Source organism: Mugil cephalus, chromosome 6 (assembly GCF_022458985.1).
Source record: "Mugil cephalus isolate CIBA_MC_2020 chromosome 6, CIBA_Mcephalus_1.1, whole genome shotgun sequence".
NCBI classification, from domain to species: domain Eukaryota; kingdom Metazoa; phylum Chordata; class Actinopteri; order Mugiliformes; family Mugilidae; genus Mugil; species Mugil cephalus.
Genome location: NC_061775.1, coordinates 23,285,207 through 23,299,505, shown reverse-complemented (window position 1 = coordinate 23,299,505; position 14,299 = coordinate 23,285,207). Strand labels below are relative to the sequence as shown.

The window sequence follows — 14,299 nt, the reverse complement described above, 5'->3', positions numbered from 1 at the left end:
AATGAAGTTGAAAAAAGCAGTAAACTTTCTTCTTACTCCTCCTCTTACACTTTTTCTAATCTTAGTAATGTGAAATGGTAATCGTAATGGTAATATAAAAAACAATTATATATATTACACAAAAAAAATAAATAAATAAAAAAGAACGTGTGATACAGGATTGAAAAAGGTTACAGCAATGTACTAAATCTTCCATGTTTTTTTCTTTCAACCACCACAACTACAGTGTTTCTCCAGAATGAAAAATAAAGATAAATTACATGCATTATTAAATTATCATCATCTTTTTTTAGATTAAACCATTTTTGCAGACCTGATTTGATCTAATACATCTGTGAAATAAATAAGAAAGTTCTTTAAGTGGTGAGAACTGAAAATTTGCATCACATAAAATCACACCACTCGACTCAGGCTGCTCTTAAACAGGCATGGACGCTAGTGGCTGACAAAACAGGAAAGGACACGCAATGAAGGGGAATGGGTGGGGATGACTTTCTGACTGTTTTCCACTACTTTATTCATCACACTAAACACTGTTAGACAGACATGCAAAGAGCAGAGTGTTCCAGCGACTGACTGACTGACTACTGGAAAACATAATTACACAAACTTGCAGGACTGAAGAAAACATCTCCTCGTTTTTGTCATATGGGAAAACACGCCACAAACTGAGACGCGGCTGCTGCCAGAAAGCTCAAGAATAATGGTAAGTTATGCTGAAATGTTTTACTTACTATGCGGAAACCAGATAGGCAGCACTCCAGAAAAAAATAAAAAATACATGAATTAAAAAAAAAAAAAAACTTAGATCTTGAATGCCGGGTGTCGCTTCAAATTATGTACAAGAGAAGAGCTACAACTTAAAGGATAGTTGCACTTTGTAGTAAAATTCAAATACCAGCGTGTGAATGAGGAGCAGGACTTCTGACAAGTGACACTTTGTCTGTGGTATTTCTGGGTTTGCACACACACACTCAAGTGAATTTGAGACACTAAACTGCCCAGAATTGTAAATGTGAGCCTTGTTTTGGCAAATTATCTAAGGTATTTATCTGCCTAGTCCCGAGACCGTGCTGAGACAGCCTCTCTGTGATACTGACTAAGAATAGTTGGATGTTATATGGCATTTAAAGCATGCTGCCGACTCTGGTTTGCACAATATTTTATCAAAAATCCATGTCATTGAAAGATTAAATAATTTTTAAATACTTGTAGGTTAAAATGACCTTACATTAGTTGACAAGATAATACAAGATATGACATTTTGTTGTGATTTTGAGGCATTTACTGAGCGTTCTCCGTGCAAAACAATAGATGGTATGATCCACAAATATTTGCTGGGCAGGAAGTTGGATCTCAGGATGTTTTAGTTTCCTCCTTTTCCGTAGCTCAAAACAATAGCCGCTAAACAGGCTGAAGACTGCTTCAGGAACATTGTATTGTAAGCCACAGGAACACATGTGTAGCGTCAATGGACAAAGACTTAGACAAAGGAGTCTGAGTATATTGTCTCTGCAGGATCCCAGGCGGGGCAGATGTAACAGCCTGGACGCACTGTCAGTCTGTGACAGGGAGGTGATGAACCCGAGCGATCATGTGACCTTTGACGCCGAGGGCTCCGACCCGGCGGTCAACCTCGAGCCTTCCCCCGCAGAACTGGCTCAGTGTGAGGCTGAAGTGGGAACCCTGCTCAGCATCATCGCTGAACTGAACAAGAAGATGGGTTCACTAAAGGCACCGAGGCAAGAAGAGTGGATGATGATATTCAGGAAATAGTAAAATGAATGCTGTTTGTGAACATTTTGGAGCTCGTGCACGGTCTTAATCTTGTTTGAAAGCCAAGACTCTGCTCCGTTTCTACAACAAAAGTCAGAATCAGAGTTAAAATAATAAGAAGTTAATTGGTTTGCTTTATTTTGTTTTGTTTTGTGTTGGTCGAATGACTTTTATCAATGAAACCAGAAGGAAATGACAGATTGCATGCAGCATTTACTCAAACACAACTCGTGTGCAGAGCTCTGATTGGTTCAAAGAGCTACTTCTGTCCCACATACGACCCAGCTGAAAGTTAAAGGGTTAAATGTGGACACTAATACATATAATACATATTCAGGTTATATCTTACCTCAACATAAACCCTTTGCTGTTGCAGTGACCCAGGCGAGAGGAGACTATCAGGTCCGTCCAGGCCTCTGGTTCCAGACCTCCTGTCTCACCGTGTGGTCAGAAGCAGCTCTGAGAGCAATGCTGCCTTCACTGCCATATCTAAACCTCCAACGCCGGACCGAGGTTGGTTCAGTAGGGGTTACAGGATGAAGTTAATAAAAACATATCTAGTCCCACCCTGTTTTTGTTTGTTTTATAGTGAATTATGTGACAAAACAGAAGAAAAGTGTCCATTTCTGTCTGTTCAGAATATTGTTCGTAAAGATTTGTTTGAACTTGCTTGGTGACATCCATGTTTTCACTACAGCTGTTCCACAGATTTACTCCTTTCACTGATATATATTGCATTTTTGAGTTAGTGCGTACCTGCTGATTTGAACACACATATTCCCCTGAGACTGTGGTTTATTTTCCCTTAAATGAAACAACTTTTGGAGGCCATGTGGTGATGATTTGCACAGATGCTGTATTGTATGTAGGTGATGTTCTTCCTCCCAACCTGCAACTTCTTCTCCTAAATGACTTTATCAGGTTATTATTAGATTCTGTTTGCTTTAGTCAGACGATGGATCTATGACAGAGGTTTGTTTATCTTGTTTCTCCTGTTCTTCTTTCTCTTTCTTCTCTGATTCTGCCCGTCTGGCCATAGAAGATTTCTTGCTTCAGGCTGTTATTGACGCTATATACATAAAACTGAATTGAAAATTGAATCTTACAGCTTCTCCCATGAACACGCTCCCCCGTGCCTCTCCTTTTCATCCTCTAGGGGGCGGTGGCGTCGTCTGGTCAAAGCTGCAGGAGGTGCTGTCTTCGGTGGAGGACTCCATCAGCTGTCGGAGGACCTGGGCCGCCCCCATCACAGCCTCAGACCAGGACAGGCAGAAAGAGCACCTGAGAGCAGCTCAGGAGAACTGGGTTAAAGCCACTCAGGTATAAAAGTATGATAATTAAAGTATGTGCTCATCGTTCTCAAAACAAACCAAGATAAGGTCAAAATTACAGTCAGTATTGTCTGATAAAATGCCAAAAAAAGTCCCTAAGAGTTCAAATATTGCTATATTTCTGTCCACTGCCATTGTTCGGGCTGTCTTCATAAATCCCCTCAGTAATTCTGACTCACTGGTCGCAGATACTGGATGAGATGGAAAGAGAGTTTGGGATTTCGTGCCCATTAGGCCTGCCAAAGGAACAGTACCAGGACGACATGGTGGATGTTGAAAAACGGGAGTCAGCTGCTCTGAGAAACGCCTTACAGAGTCACCAGGAGGAGCTGCAGAGAGCGCAAAGCCACGTGAGCCCGGCGGAGGAGGAGAAGAAGGTGGGAGATGTCCTATTGTGTTTAAGATCGCAGGGAAAAAAGAGTAAATATATTTATGAATGAGACAAATCCAATCCGATATGTGTCTTAGCTGGCCGGGCTACATAAGGCCTGGAGGTCCGGCAGTCACTCTCCTTCGTACCGGCCGACTTCTGGGGCCCTTAGTCCGGACTGGGCCTCCCCTCCCTACCCCGGTTCACCTTTACTCCACAGAAGAACAGCCAGAGCTTTGACGCCTCTGTCTGTGGGAGTGGATGGCTCCCCACTGGGCTCTGTTCACTCAGGCAGTCCCTGTCCGAGCCCCATCAACCTGGAGTCTGAGACCGATCGACTGAACAGGTGAATGTGACGGGCCTGTGAGAAAACACATAAAACAAAGCAGCAACTTATTTAGGATTTATGGCTAGTGACCTTCCAGTGTTGTTGGAAGTGATAGAAAAAATTGTTTTGCTTTGCTCTAAGTGTAGAAAAACCTAAAGATACCTAGAAAATCAGTGTCTTGTTGGGCAGGCCATGAAGTCAAGCTCAGCTCACAGCCCTTTCTACAGATAGTTAATCTATAAGCCAGCCCACATCAGCTGACAGCTCAGCCAAGGCATCCATTGGCAAATCTCATTCCGGGTGCCTTATTTAAGCTGCTTTGGCTTTGTCGCTCTGCAACCCAGAACAATTAATGAAAAATAAAGTCTCTTTGGCTAAAAATGGTCCTGACCGAACAAGAAAAGCAAACAGGAAATGCTGCTATAATTACGCTCCAACTCTTTAAAATTCTTCTACTTTTTAATTCCCCCTTTTTCCTCCACCCTCTTTATCCCAGATGCATCGAGAGGCTGAAGGCCAGAAATGAACGTCTGACTGCAGCTCTGGAGCGAAGGAAGGGAGAGTCGGAGCAGATCAGTATCACGGTGAACAGGCTTGAGAGCGACTGCGCGGCCCTACAGAAGGCTCTGAGATACTGGTACACATTAAACACACCTGACACGCCGGTACACAGGCCTGTCTGCACACATATGAACATCCTGCGTCACTGTTGCCAAGCGCTTTGACATGAGCAGCGGACGTGCACAGGTCAGCAGTCCTCCAGCATTAATCTGGGTTCTTCTAGCGAGGTCAAATGTCTTGTCTTTTGTGATTGACAGCGAGGAGTGTGAGGAGGCCTACGGCGAGCTGCTGTCGCTTTACGAAGCCAAGAAACAGCAAAGCATTCCTCTGCAGACAGACCCAGCAGGTGTTTGAATACCAAGTTTTAATAGAGCTCACACCTCAGGACACCCAGACACTCACATGTACTGCTGGAATGTACTGTATGTCATCTGCACACACATCAAGCACAGCAGGGGTCACACATTTTTCCTCTCATCAGAGCCACTCGGTGACAGTCAGCAGGCCGACAGCCCGTCGGCTCAGCCCTGGAAAATGGGAACCGAAGAGCTGTCCACCTCCTTCTCCACGGCAGGGGACACGGGGGAGGCGGAGGCACCGAGTCGCACGGGGCAGAGGTGACATTTTAAAGTGCTGCCGCGTAATCTCACAACGTAAAGGTTAATGACAAAAATTACACCTGCCCGGTCGTCCCCACCTGTGAACACGCAGGACACCTGAGCCGGTGGACCGGGAGGCAGCTCTCCGGCAGCAAATTGAGCGTCTGAAAAGGGAGCGGGCGGCCATTTGCCTCCCTAAACCGAGTCCAGACGCTGGTCATCTGGGTGGATCGAGATGGGGACATGTGACCAAAGATAACATCAAACCTCCTGAGACGAAGAAGGAGAAGGCCTCCCTGTTTCATGAACTCATCTCAGTCAGGGTGAGTTTGCAGCTCAAACCTTTCAACCACATTGTTTTGAGTGTATATACAGTTTGTGTACAACACACTGGTGACACGTCTCTGAAGTCAGTGATAGATCTAAGGATCAGGCATAACATTAGGACCACCTTACTAATATCGTGCAGGTCTCCCTTGTGCCTCCAAAATTCTTGTGACTCACCAGAGAGTGGACATGGGCCTTCAATGTGTGTCCTGTGGTAACACGATGTCTTAGCGGGGGGTCTTTGGGTCCCTATGGGTTGAGGGGAGGGGCCTCCCACAGATCCTTGATGAGTTCGGGACACCTTGTGCTGTTCCTAAACTGTTTTTTTGTGTGTGTGCCTGTTGTGTCATTGCTATGGGGTGGGGGGGTCTGGTCTGGTCTGATCTAGGTGGGTGCTACATGTCTAAGTAACATCCACATGAATGAATGCCAGGTCCAAAAGTTGCCCAGCAGAACACTGAATTGTCACAAAATGCTCAATGTTATTCACTTTTCCTGTCAGCGGTCGTAATGTTGTGGCTGATCGGTGTATATTACCATGAATGAACCCTTCACCACCCACTCCCCTTTCAGGATTTTACACTGTTCTGAATTTTATTACATTGTATGTGACATTTCAGTTTATTCCGTACATGGTGCACTATTTATATTTTAGAATTATTTTAGAAAATGTAAACTAGTAGAGAGAAAAACATACAGTCCACTTCTTTTTGCTAATAGTCCAAAATTAGATGTAAGAATAGAAATGACATAATAAATATAATGCTCAGTATTGATTAGTTTCTATTACAGAGAAGTGAATGAGTAACCATACTATACAGCACCAACAAAACTAGACAGAAGTATATTAATAAAAACTTTAGCAGATTAAAAAAAGGCCTTTGTATCAATATCAGATTAAATCATGTATAAATTCTGGAGGTAAAGCCGTGTGGTTGTGATTCTTTTCCTTAGATGGAAACTATTCACCACACCCCTGTTTGTGCCGTGTCTGCCTCTAAGTCTGTATATACGCTGGTTAATGGTTTCATCGTTTTTGTTTAGGAGGAGATGTCAGATCTGCGAGCTCTAATCCGCCTCAAGGAGAAAGAGCTGAGGAGTTTGGAGTGGAGTTTAATGGGCCAGAAGGCTCAGGAAGCAGCGGGAGTTTTCGTCCCGGAAAACCTCAGAGAGGAGGCGGAGGGTCGCGGTAGATCTGAACAACAGGTAGGGCTCCTGACTCCTGCTCGCTTCTTCTTCTTCCTTTTTTTTTTTTTTTTTTTTTAATTTGCAAATAACACAAAGTCAAGGTGAAACGAGCAAGAGGGAGCAGGACGCTGGTCTACTGCGACAGGCCCGATTCAAATCTGGCTGTCCCTCGTGGGAAATCACACATCTACCAAAGCAGAATCCCTCCAGGCCGAGGAGGATATTTTAGTTCCACAAGGTCTTCAAGGCTCTACTGTCACGGCAGCACAGATTCACACCACGCAACGCACCTCTGTCAGTGTCAAATGACAAAGAACTGAACCTCAGACCTCGTGATTTAAAGCTGCCATGGTTTTCCTCAGCAGTCGCCGCTCGACTCCTTTCGTGCTTTAATTTCTACAGATGTTTTGTGAATTTAAAGTCGCATTACGACTCTGCTTACATGTGCACTTGCATCCTGGTCATGATCAGATCTCGGATCCTTTTAAGAAGTTTAAGGCCGAGAAGAGAAGGACACAGCTCTGAAATTTTGATACTGAACCGTGACCATGACGTCATAAGGTCATGGGCGTCTCGGGTTGTTATATGGAATAAAAACCAAATTCAAAAGTGGGTTATGCTCATGTAAATGTAAACCTTTAGATCGGGGATGGTCAGTATGAGGGTTAATATTTGCTATTTTATCATAAAATATTGGAGACTTTAACCCAGGGAGAAGTGTCAAACTCATTTTAGTTGAAAGGCCACATACATACAGTCCAGACCTGCCACATAACAGCATTATAATCTATGAATAACAAATGTTTGCATTTCTGTTGGTGCAAAGATTAAAAGGTTTACGTTTAATGAGATATCCTACTACAAATCATTTTATGAATAACCTGAAATTTCTAAAGAAAAATAAGTGCACTACAACTGACTTAAACAGTGGACAAATTAGGAGTAGCAGTTGTTTTGATTGCGAAATGTCTAGTTAATGTCGTCTTTATAATTTTCACACTTTGCATGTTCGTGCCGCGGCCCAGATTGGAGCCTCTGGTGGGCAAATTTTTGCCTGTGGGCCACATGTTTGAGATCCCAGCCATGCTTCAAATAAAATGATCTGTAACATGTTGAAGTTGAAATGCTGATTACTGGGGGAGACCAGACACTGGGAACCACAGATCTTAAATAAATAAATAAAAATGAATTGATTTGGATGGGTTTTTAATCCTTTTTCGATGTTGTGTTTCAGAGGCTCTGTGAGGTTACGGCACGGCTCAGTTGTGATGGGGAAATCACGGATCCTCGAGCCAGGCCCATTCTGAAAGAGCTGCAGGCTGTCCTACAGAGGTGAGACGCTATCTCTGAGTGCTGTAGTCCAAAGGTTGATTTCCTTTTTATGTAAGTTAAGATACGATACGATACGATACGATACGATACGATACGATACGATACGATAAGACACGATACGATACGATACGATAAGACACGATACGATACGATACGATACGACACGACACGACACGATACGATACGATAACACTATATTGATCCCAACTGGAGAAATTCAGATCATACAGCAGTTTGATTGTCCTACCCATTGTGTAGTCATGAAAGGTCAAGGTCAACAAACATTTCATGTTTTTTTGTTTGTATGAAGGAATTGCATCTAAAATGGATTTTTTTTTACCTGTTCAAATGTCTTTAACATTAACATTAACATGAATCCAACATATTTTAGTAAAGGGTCATCACAGACACATGTTGCAATGTTAGCAGAAGCTAACAGTGCATGATACATAGGCCTATAGGTATGTTTATGATTATGTTGCATGGCTACCCTACTGTTTGAACTATTGTGTATTATTTGAATAGCTTAATATTGAATGTAAAATGATAATAATGTATATTTCTAAATGGCACTAGTTCACGTTTAATATATAACAACACATATAGTAGGTAGGCGGTTCCTACTTAATCTCTCATCAGTTTGGGGGTCCTTGACCTGAAAAAAACGCCCCTTATATAAGTGCTTATTTAATTGCTTATGTACGCTGTGTTTTCATTTTAAACCCTAAAAGGGAACAAGGTACATCATCGTCAGAAAAGAACACACTTGAGTCTTCAACGTTGAAGGTGCATCGAGCATCTCTTGTCTCTGTTGCTTAGAGACGCTCTCTGTAGAAATGAAGACTTTGGATAAAAGCAACTTCTAGTTCTTTCTCCTCTCAAGGTGCTTCAGAGTGCATCCTTTCCTTGTTCTGACCTTGAGCTGTGGATTCTTTTTAAACAGAGTTCTGCTGTTGACGCAATATGTGGCGTCCGCTCTTAAGACCGAGGAATGAAAAAGGAATTCTTTACATAAATCTTTCATAATCAGTGTGGATAAACATCTGCAGTGCTCCAGTCTGACAAAATTGTCATTCGCTGTTTTATTCCAGGGAGCAAGCCCTGAAGAAGAGGCTGGCCTTGGTCCAGGACTCTCTGAACACCGCCCTCTCAGACGGCGGCTCCCACAGGAGGGACAACGGAGAGCAGATAGCTCGGCTCACGCAAGCCCACAGGTGAAGGGCGTCAGAGATTTATGGTTTACATCAGGGGTGAAAAGAGCGAACGTCCTCGTGCTAAGTTGGATCTTTTTCATTTCAGCAAAGCCTTGAGTTCGTACCGGCAGATTCGCAGGAAGTATCGGGAGCAGGTGTGGAGGCTGGAGCAGAAAGTGGCGGCCATGATGGAGAGTCAACACAACCAGAGCGCAGCCACAAAAGCTGCTGGGGAGGGCACGGAGTGGAGGAGGGAGGAGACTGTTTTATAAGACATGAGTGGCTCTTTCAAACATATCTGTGAAAGTTCTCAGTCATCCAGGGCATAGTATACTGTATATATAAGGACTGGTGGAGGAGTTGGGGTTTAAATCAGGGGTCTTCAACGTTTTTCAGGCCAAGGACCTCAAACTGATGGAGTGGTTAAGTAGGGACCCCCTTATCTACTATATGTGTTCTATTTAAACTTGGCCTAGTGCTATTTATAAAATATACACCATTATAATCATTTAGCATTCAGGCTATTTAAATAATACACAGGTTCAAATATTCATTTTTTTTCAAATGTACAACAGTAGAGTGACAGATAATTGGCAGATTAAAGTTTTAACTTTAAACATAACGAAAAATATTAGGGACAGTGAGTAACCACAACGTTTTGTCCTCAGTAGTTGTAGCTGATGGGAATAAGCTACACTGTTAGCTTCTCTTCTGCTAATATTGCAACATGCATCTGGGATTTCCCCTGGGGTTTGGAAAGGCTCTCGGCCAATTGCAGGGAACCTGACAGAGTCAGTGTGTAATATGCGGCCTTGTGATTGGCTGAGCAGTGACAGGGGCGGGGCCTACTGTGTACGGGAGGTTTAGGTTGACAGGTCTCAACTACTGTGGCGTGGTGTGTTTAAAGAAATTTAATTTTGGGGAGAAAATTGTGGGTGAAAATGAAAAATATATATATATATATATATATATGTATATAAAAATGTCTAATCAACCAAAGATTATGCGACCCCTCTGCAGTATCTATGCAGAACCCCTAGGGGTCGCAGACCCCTTGTTGAAGACTTACGGTTTAAATAGACACATCTGTGAGAGTTGCCGATCAGAAAGTCACATGACTAGTAACTCTTAACAAGTAGATACTTACCTGTCGTTGAAAGGGACTAAACTTTTGACAACTCTTTAAAAAAAAAAAAAAAAAAAATCTGCTTTTTTTCTATTAAATATAGTTAATTTTTCTGGCCTTGTGGAGAAATGTCTATTTATCTACAAGCTCATTCATCCACAGCAGCAGTCTTTGACTTACAAAGGAAGTACAACTCTGAAAAAAACTATTTGAATTCTGCCTTGCCTGCCTTTCAACCAATATCCTGAATAAGATCCAGCTCTTAACTTACCTAACAGGACTCACGCGTCACGAGACACATTCCTTATTTTGGAGAAACAGCTGTCACGCAGTCATGAATTTCTAAGGCCGACTCAAGGACTGAACCCACTGAGGACCTCGGGACTGACCTCGACAGCGCACATGTCCATTTTCCCGTAAAAGCCAACTCCATAAAGTCACTCTTGGCCGGCTGTGCTCTTGTGAGAAAAAAAAAAAGAGGGGGGGTTGGGGCTGGAACAATGTGCTCTCAAAATGTACCGAGAGCTCATTTGTCTTCTTTTGCACCTTTGTAGAGTTCTGTTCAAGGGTCAGTCCACCCAAATTTAAAAACAAAACACATTTTCTCACTTATCTCAAGTGAACGTGCAGATAGTTTTTGGAGCTCTTTTAGACTTATGCTTTCATCCCTAACACATGCTCCTTCATCACAGAGGAAATTCAATACATGTGACCGGTTATTAGCACCTAACGTGTCTCAGTGGGAGACGGTGGCGTTGGGGCTTAGCGCTGCAAACACGGCAGAAAATGCTTGTGAGATTTAAGATCTAGAGCTGGAGCGACTTGGAAGAAACTACAACAAAAGAAAAAAAAATGCAACCACAACCACAGAAAACAGCGTTGGGATATGTTATTCAAATTGACCTAGCAAGGCAGTGATGCAAGGAGGAGACGGGAAAAGTCTTGGCTTGTAGCCACCAAACAAGACTTGACAAGAAACTGGCTCCTCACCCAGTTGAACACTGCACAAATAGACAGTCACCAGGATATTATGTATTTTATTTCATGTAATTTTAACTTCTCCCTTAAATCTCTCAAACGTGAGTCATCACTTGGGGACTTTTATCAGATTTCGGGGATTTAAACAACAGTTTCACACACGAGAATATAAATGTGATGTTAAGAAAATAAAATAAGAATTGTAGCGGAAATAATATCCCAGTATCATTATTTTATGGACAGAGACAGATCCAAGCAGCGTGATTGATAAAATATGTTTTCTTCCGTAACGTGACCCAGATTTCTAAACCTCCTCACCACCCGTCCATCCTTCGCTCTTCATCGCTGCCTCACTCATCAATTTCCTCGGCCTCTTCATTATCCTCCCCCTCCTCCGTATTCCCATCTCTCAGGCATCTCGGCCCCCTCTCCACCGTCCAGTTGACCCTGTGCCCTGACCTCCCCGGGCCGGTCAGATGCAGCTGTGACCGGCGGTCAGGAGGTTAAGGCAAAGGTTGAGCGTCACACCCACCGGGTCACAGCGATGCCTGGCTGTTGTGTTAGCCTCTGAATGGGGGGGGGGTCAGAGTGTCAGACGAGGTGACGAAGCCCTAACGCCCTGACTCTTGCCTGAGCTTGCCCTTTTTCCGAGCAGAGGTCACCGCAGAAGGTCTAAACTCCGCCGCCGCCCCCCCTCCCTTCCCTATATCTCCATACCTCCAGGTCACCATCGCTATTGTTGTAATAGCTGCCATTAGAGCAGATGATACAATTATCATTCCATTTTGTGTTGCCTCTCCCTAAGATCTATGTTAAGCTTCTGAGTTCATCAAAGGATTTTTTTTTTTAGATGACATGATTGTTGTAACCTCTGGTTGACTCTTAAGTCCAAGGAGACACAGTGATGACGAAACGTCTTGTGGAAAGAAGTGACTCGAGGACTTTTATCATGAATGGCTCAGTAAATGTGCATCTATAGAGGTGCGGGTGGATATCTGCACGTTTTATCTAAGGGATGATGAACTCTCACACAAACCCAGCGTTAAATTTCCTTTTTATCACCAGTAAAATTTACTTCAGGTATCTAAATAAAAACAGCATTTTACTTATTTTAACTTCTGTGTATTCTACTAGCGCAGTTTAATCTGTAGCCATGATCAGTTTGTGATTATTTATGTAAAAAAAATCATGTAAAAGAACATTTCTGTCCAATAAACTGGAGTAAAAAAAGGACACAAACCGTCTTTAAAATGTAAGACAGCGTGAAAGTACAGTATTATTTTTCTTCTGAGTTTGGTGATGAATAAAATAATGGGACTGTGTCAGAATGAAAAAGGTTTAGGACCCAGTACCAGTACTGCACTGTATCCGGAAAAAAACCTGAAATATGCAGAAGAGAAGATGCAGGTATTACTAGAAAACTGTACTTGATGTAAGTAAAGGAGATAAATTATGCCATTTAGTTTCTCATTGTTTACACAGCAACATAAAATGCATAAAACAACCCAGAATAAAAGAATAAAGTATTAAAACTGAAAATCAGACAGTCTTGCAAAATATAAAATGCACCAGCAGTGATAAAGATCAGCTGCCTTCAGTGTAATATTTGTTTGTACTTGCTATTATTTAATTACACGCTGTCTCCGAAGTGGAGTCTAAGCACGAAGTATTGAAATGAATAAGACATGTAATTATGTAGCTTTATAACACTTGAACTCAATGAACTGTTTCCGTTTCTTTTAAATAAACTAATAAATAAATAAAACCTTGGTTTAACCTCGATCCCGCGTGAGTCTGAATCTAATCTCGCCCGCGATAAAGCCGTAGTGTGCGCACTGGAATACTGCGCCCGAAACGCAGTTTTGCAAACAGTTTTTATGCACTAATGACAACGTTGAGATAAGGAAGTCAAACAGGCGGCAACGATCCCATCTGCTAACGTTCAACGCTCCATATTTCTGGACACACTTCTACCCCCACGTGTAACAGCCTCCGCTCGGGCCCGTGGAGAGAGGGGGCCTTTTTTAGTGCCTGGGAAAAATCCCCAAACCATTATTGGACCACGACAGCGGCTGTCAATCAGCGTGGGGGAGGACGCAATCACCCACGACACATGCGAGAGTGTGTGTGTGTGTGTGACCCGGGAGCTTGAGGTCAACTCGCTTACTCCACGCATCCGTTCCCTCATTTTAATAAGTCGTCCCTCTGTAAGCTGCGTAAAGAGATCAGAGCCCTTCACCCTTTTCTCTCACGAAGTCATTAGCTCACCTGTCACAACCACTCCATATCCCGTCTCATCTCCTCCCCCTGTCTTTATCTCCCCCTGTGCCGAGGGATGCCGCCCCGCTGACCTCACACCTCTCTCCTGAGCCTCCTGACACCGGGCCGGCCCGCGGAGAGGTCGGGAGGGACGTGGAGATGCCTTTGGCGCGGAGAAGCGCGAAAGAGATTTGACCTCGATCAAACGGCCTATCACATCCGCTTTGTGCTCTCACCCACTGAGATAATGACAGCTCAGACCAACAGGCCACCCATATAAAGATTTAAGTCTGGATGCGTTATTAAAAGTCCACGTAAGGTGATTTTCATGCCTGTTATTGGATTACGTGCATGTTTGACAACAGGTTAATTCTTGGTAAAAACAGGATTAAGTGTAATTGTGTAACGTATTTGCAGGGAGGGAGAAAGTTGATTGTATATTAAGACTTCATGCTTCACTGCTGCTGAAATTTTGGGTGCTGCAGGAAGGTTCTGCATGTCGTCTTAATGCCAAGAGTTTCTCTGAGCGCTTCCTCATATGGACATGCCTGCTAAGTTAATTGGTCACTTTAAAGTGGTCGTAGTTGGGAGCAGTCATTTGTTTCTCTGTCTTAGCCTTGTGACAGGCTGACGTGCCCCCAACACCACCTGGGCTCCAGATCCCTGTGAGCCTCCACAAGATAAGTCATCACTGATGATGGATCTCAGATATTTGCAGCCTGTGGAGACTAAAAAAAAAAAAAAAAAAATGGGAAAAAAGGAAAGTGCACATTGGATGTGAGGCTACGTCACATGCACTCATAGGCTTTTGTTTCAGCACTGGTTCGTGTGAATGCACCTTATTGACAACAGGTGCAGCAGGTGTCTACTTGCAGTCCCTCAGACCCGCCTCACTGAAAACATAAAAGGGTTTCTTGATTTGCAAATGATT

At 43.2% G+C, this 14,299-nt stretch overlaps 1 protein-coding gene across 1 annotated transcript; it reads left to right on the top strand.

Moving 5' to 3' along the window:
• Positions 1–295: 295 nt before the first annotated feature.
• Positions 296–12,891, top strand: ushbp1 (Usher syndrome 1C binding protein 1). Its single transcript, XM_047586764.1, has 14 exons — positions 296–706; positions 1,519–1,742; positions 2,153–2,289; positions 2,933–3,096; positions 3,296–3,484; positions 3,576–3,823; positions 4,302–4,442; positions 4,624–4,712; positions 4,848–4,983; positions 5,078–5,288; positions 6,337–6,498; positions 7,715–7,812; positions 8,904–9,026; positions 9,112–12,891. Exons 1-14 carry the CDS (start codon positions 704–706, stop codon positions 9,275–9,277), a joined length of 2,091 nt encoding a protein of 696 aa, XP_047442720.1. The 5' UTR covers positions 296–703; the 3' UTR covers positions 9,278–12,891.
• Positions 12,892–14,299: the final 1,408 nt, after the last annotated feature.

What these genes read in the sequence shown, in the direction of transcription:
- ushbp1 (XM_047586764.1), top strand. An exon ending in GCGGTAGATCTGAACAACAG is followed by an intron (nt 6,499 to 7,714) that starts GTAGGGCTCCTG and finishes GTTGTGTTTCAG; the next exon opens with AGGCTCTGTGAGGTTACGGC. An exon ending in CGGCTCACGCAAGCCCACAG is followed by an intron (nt 9,027 to 9,111) that starts GTGAAGGGCGTC and finishes TTTTCATTTCAG; the next exon opens with CAAAGCCTTGAGTTCGTACC.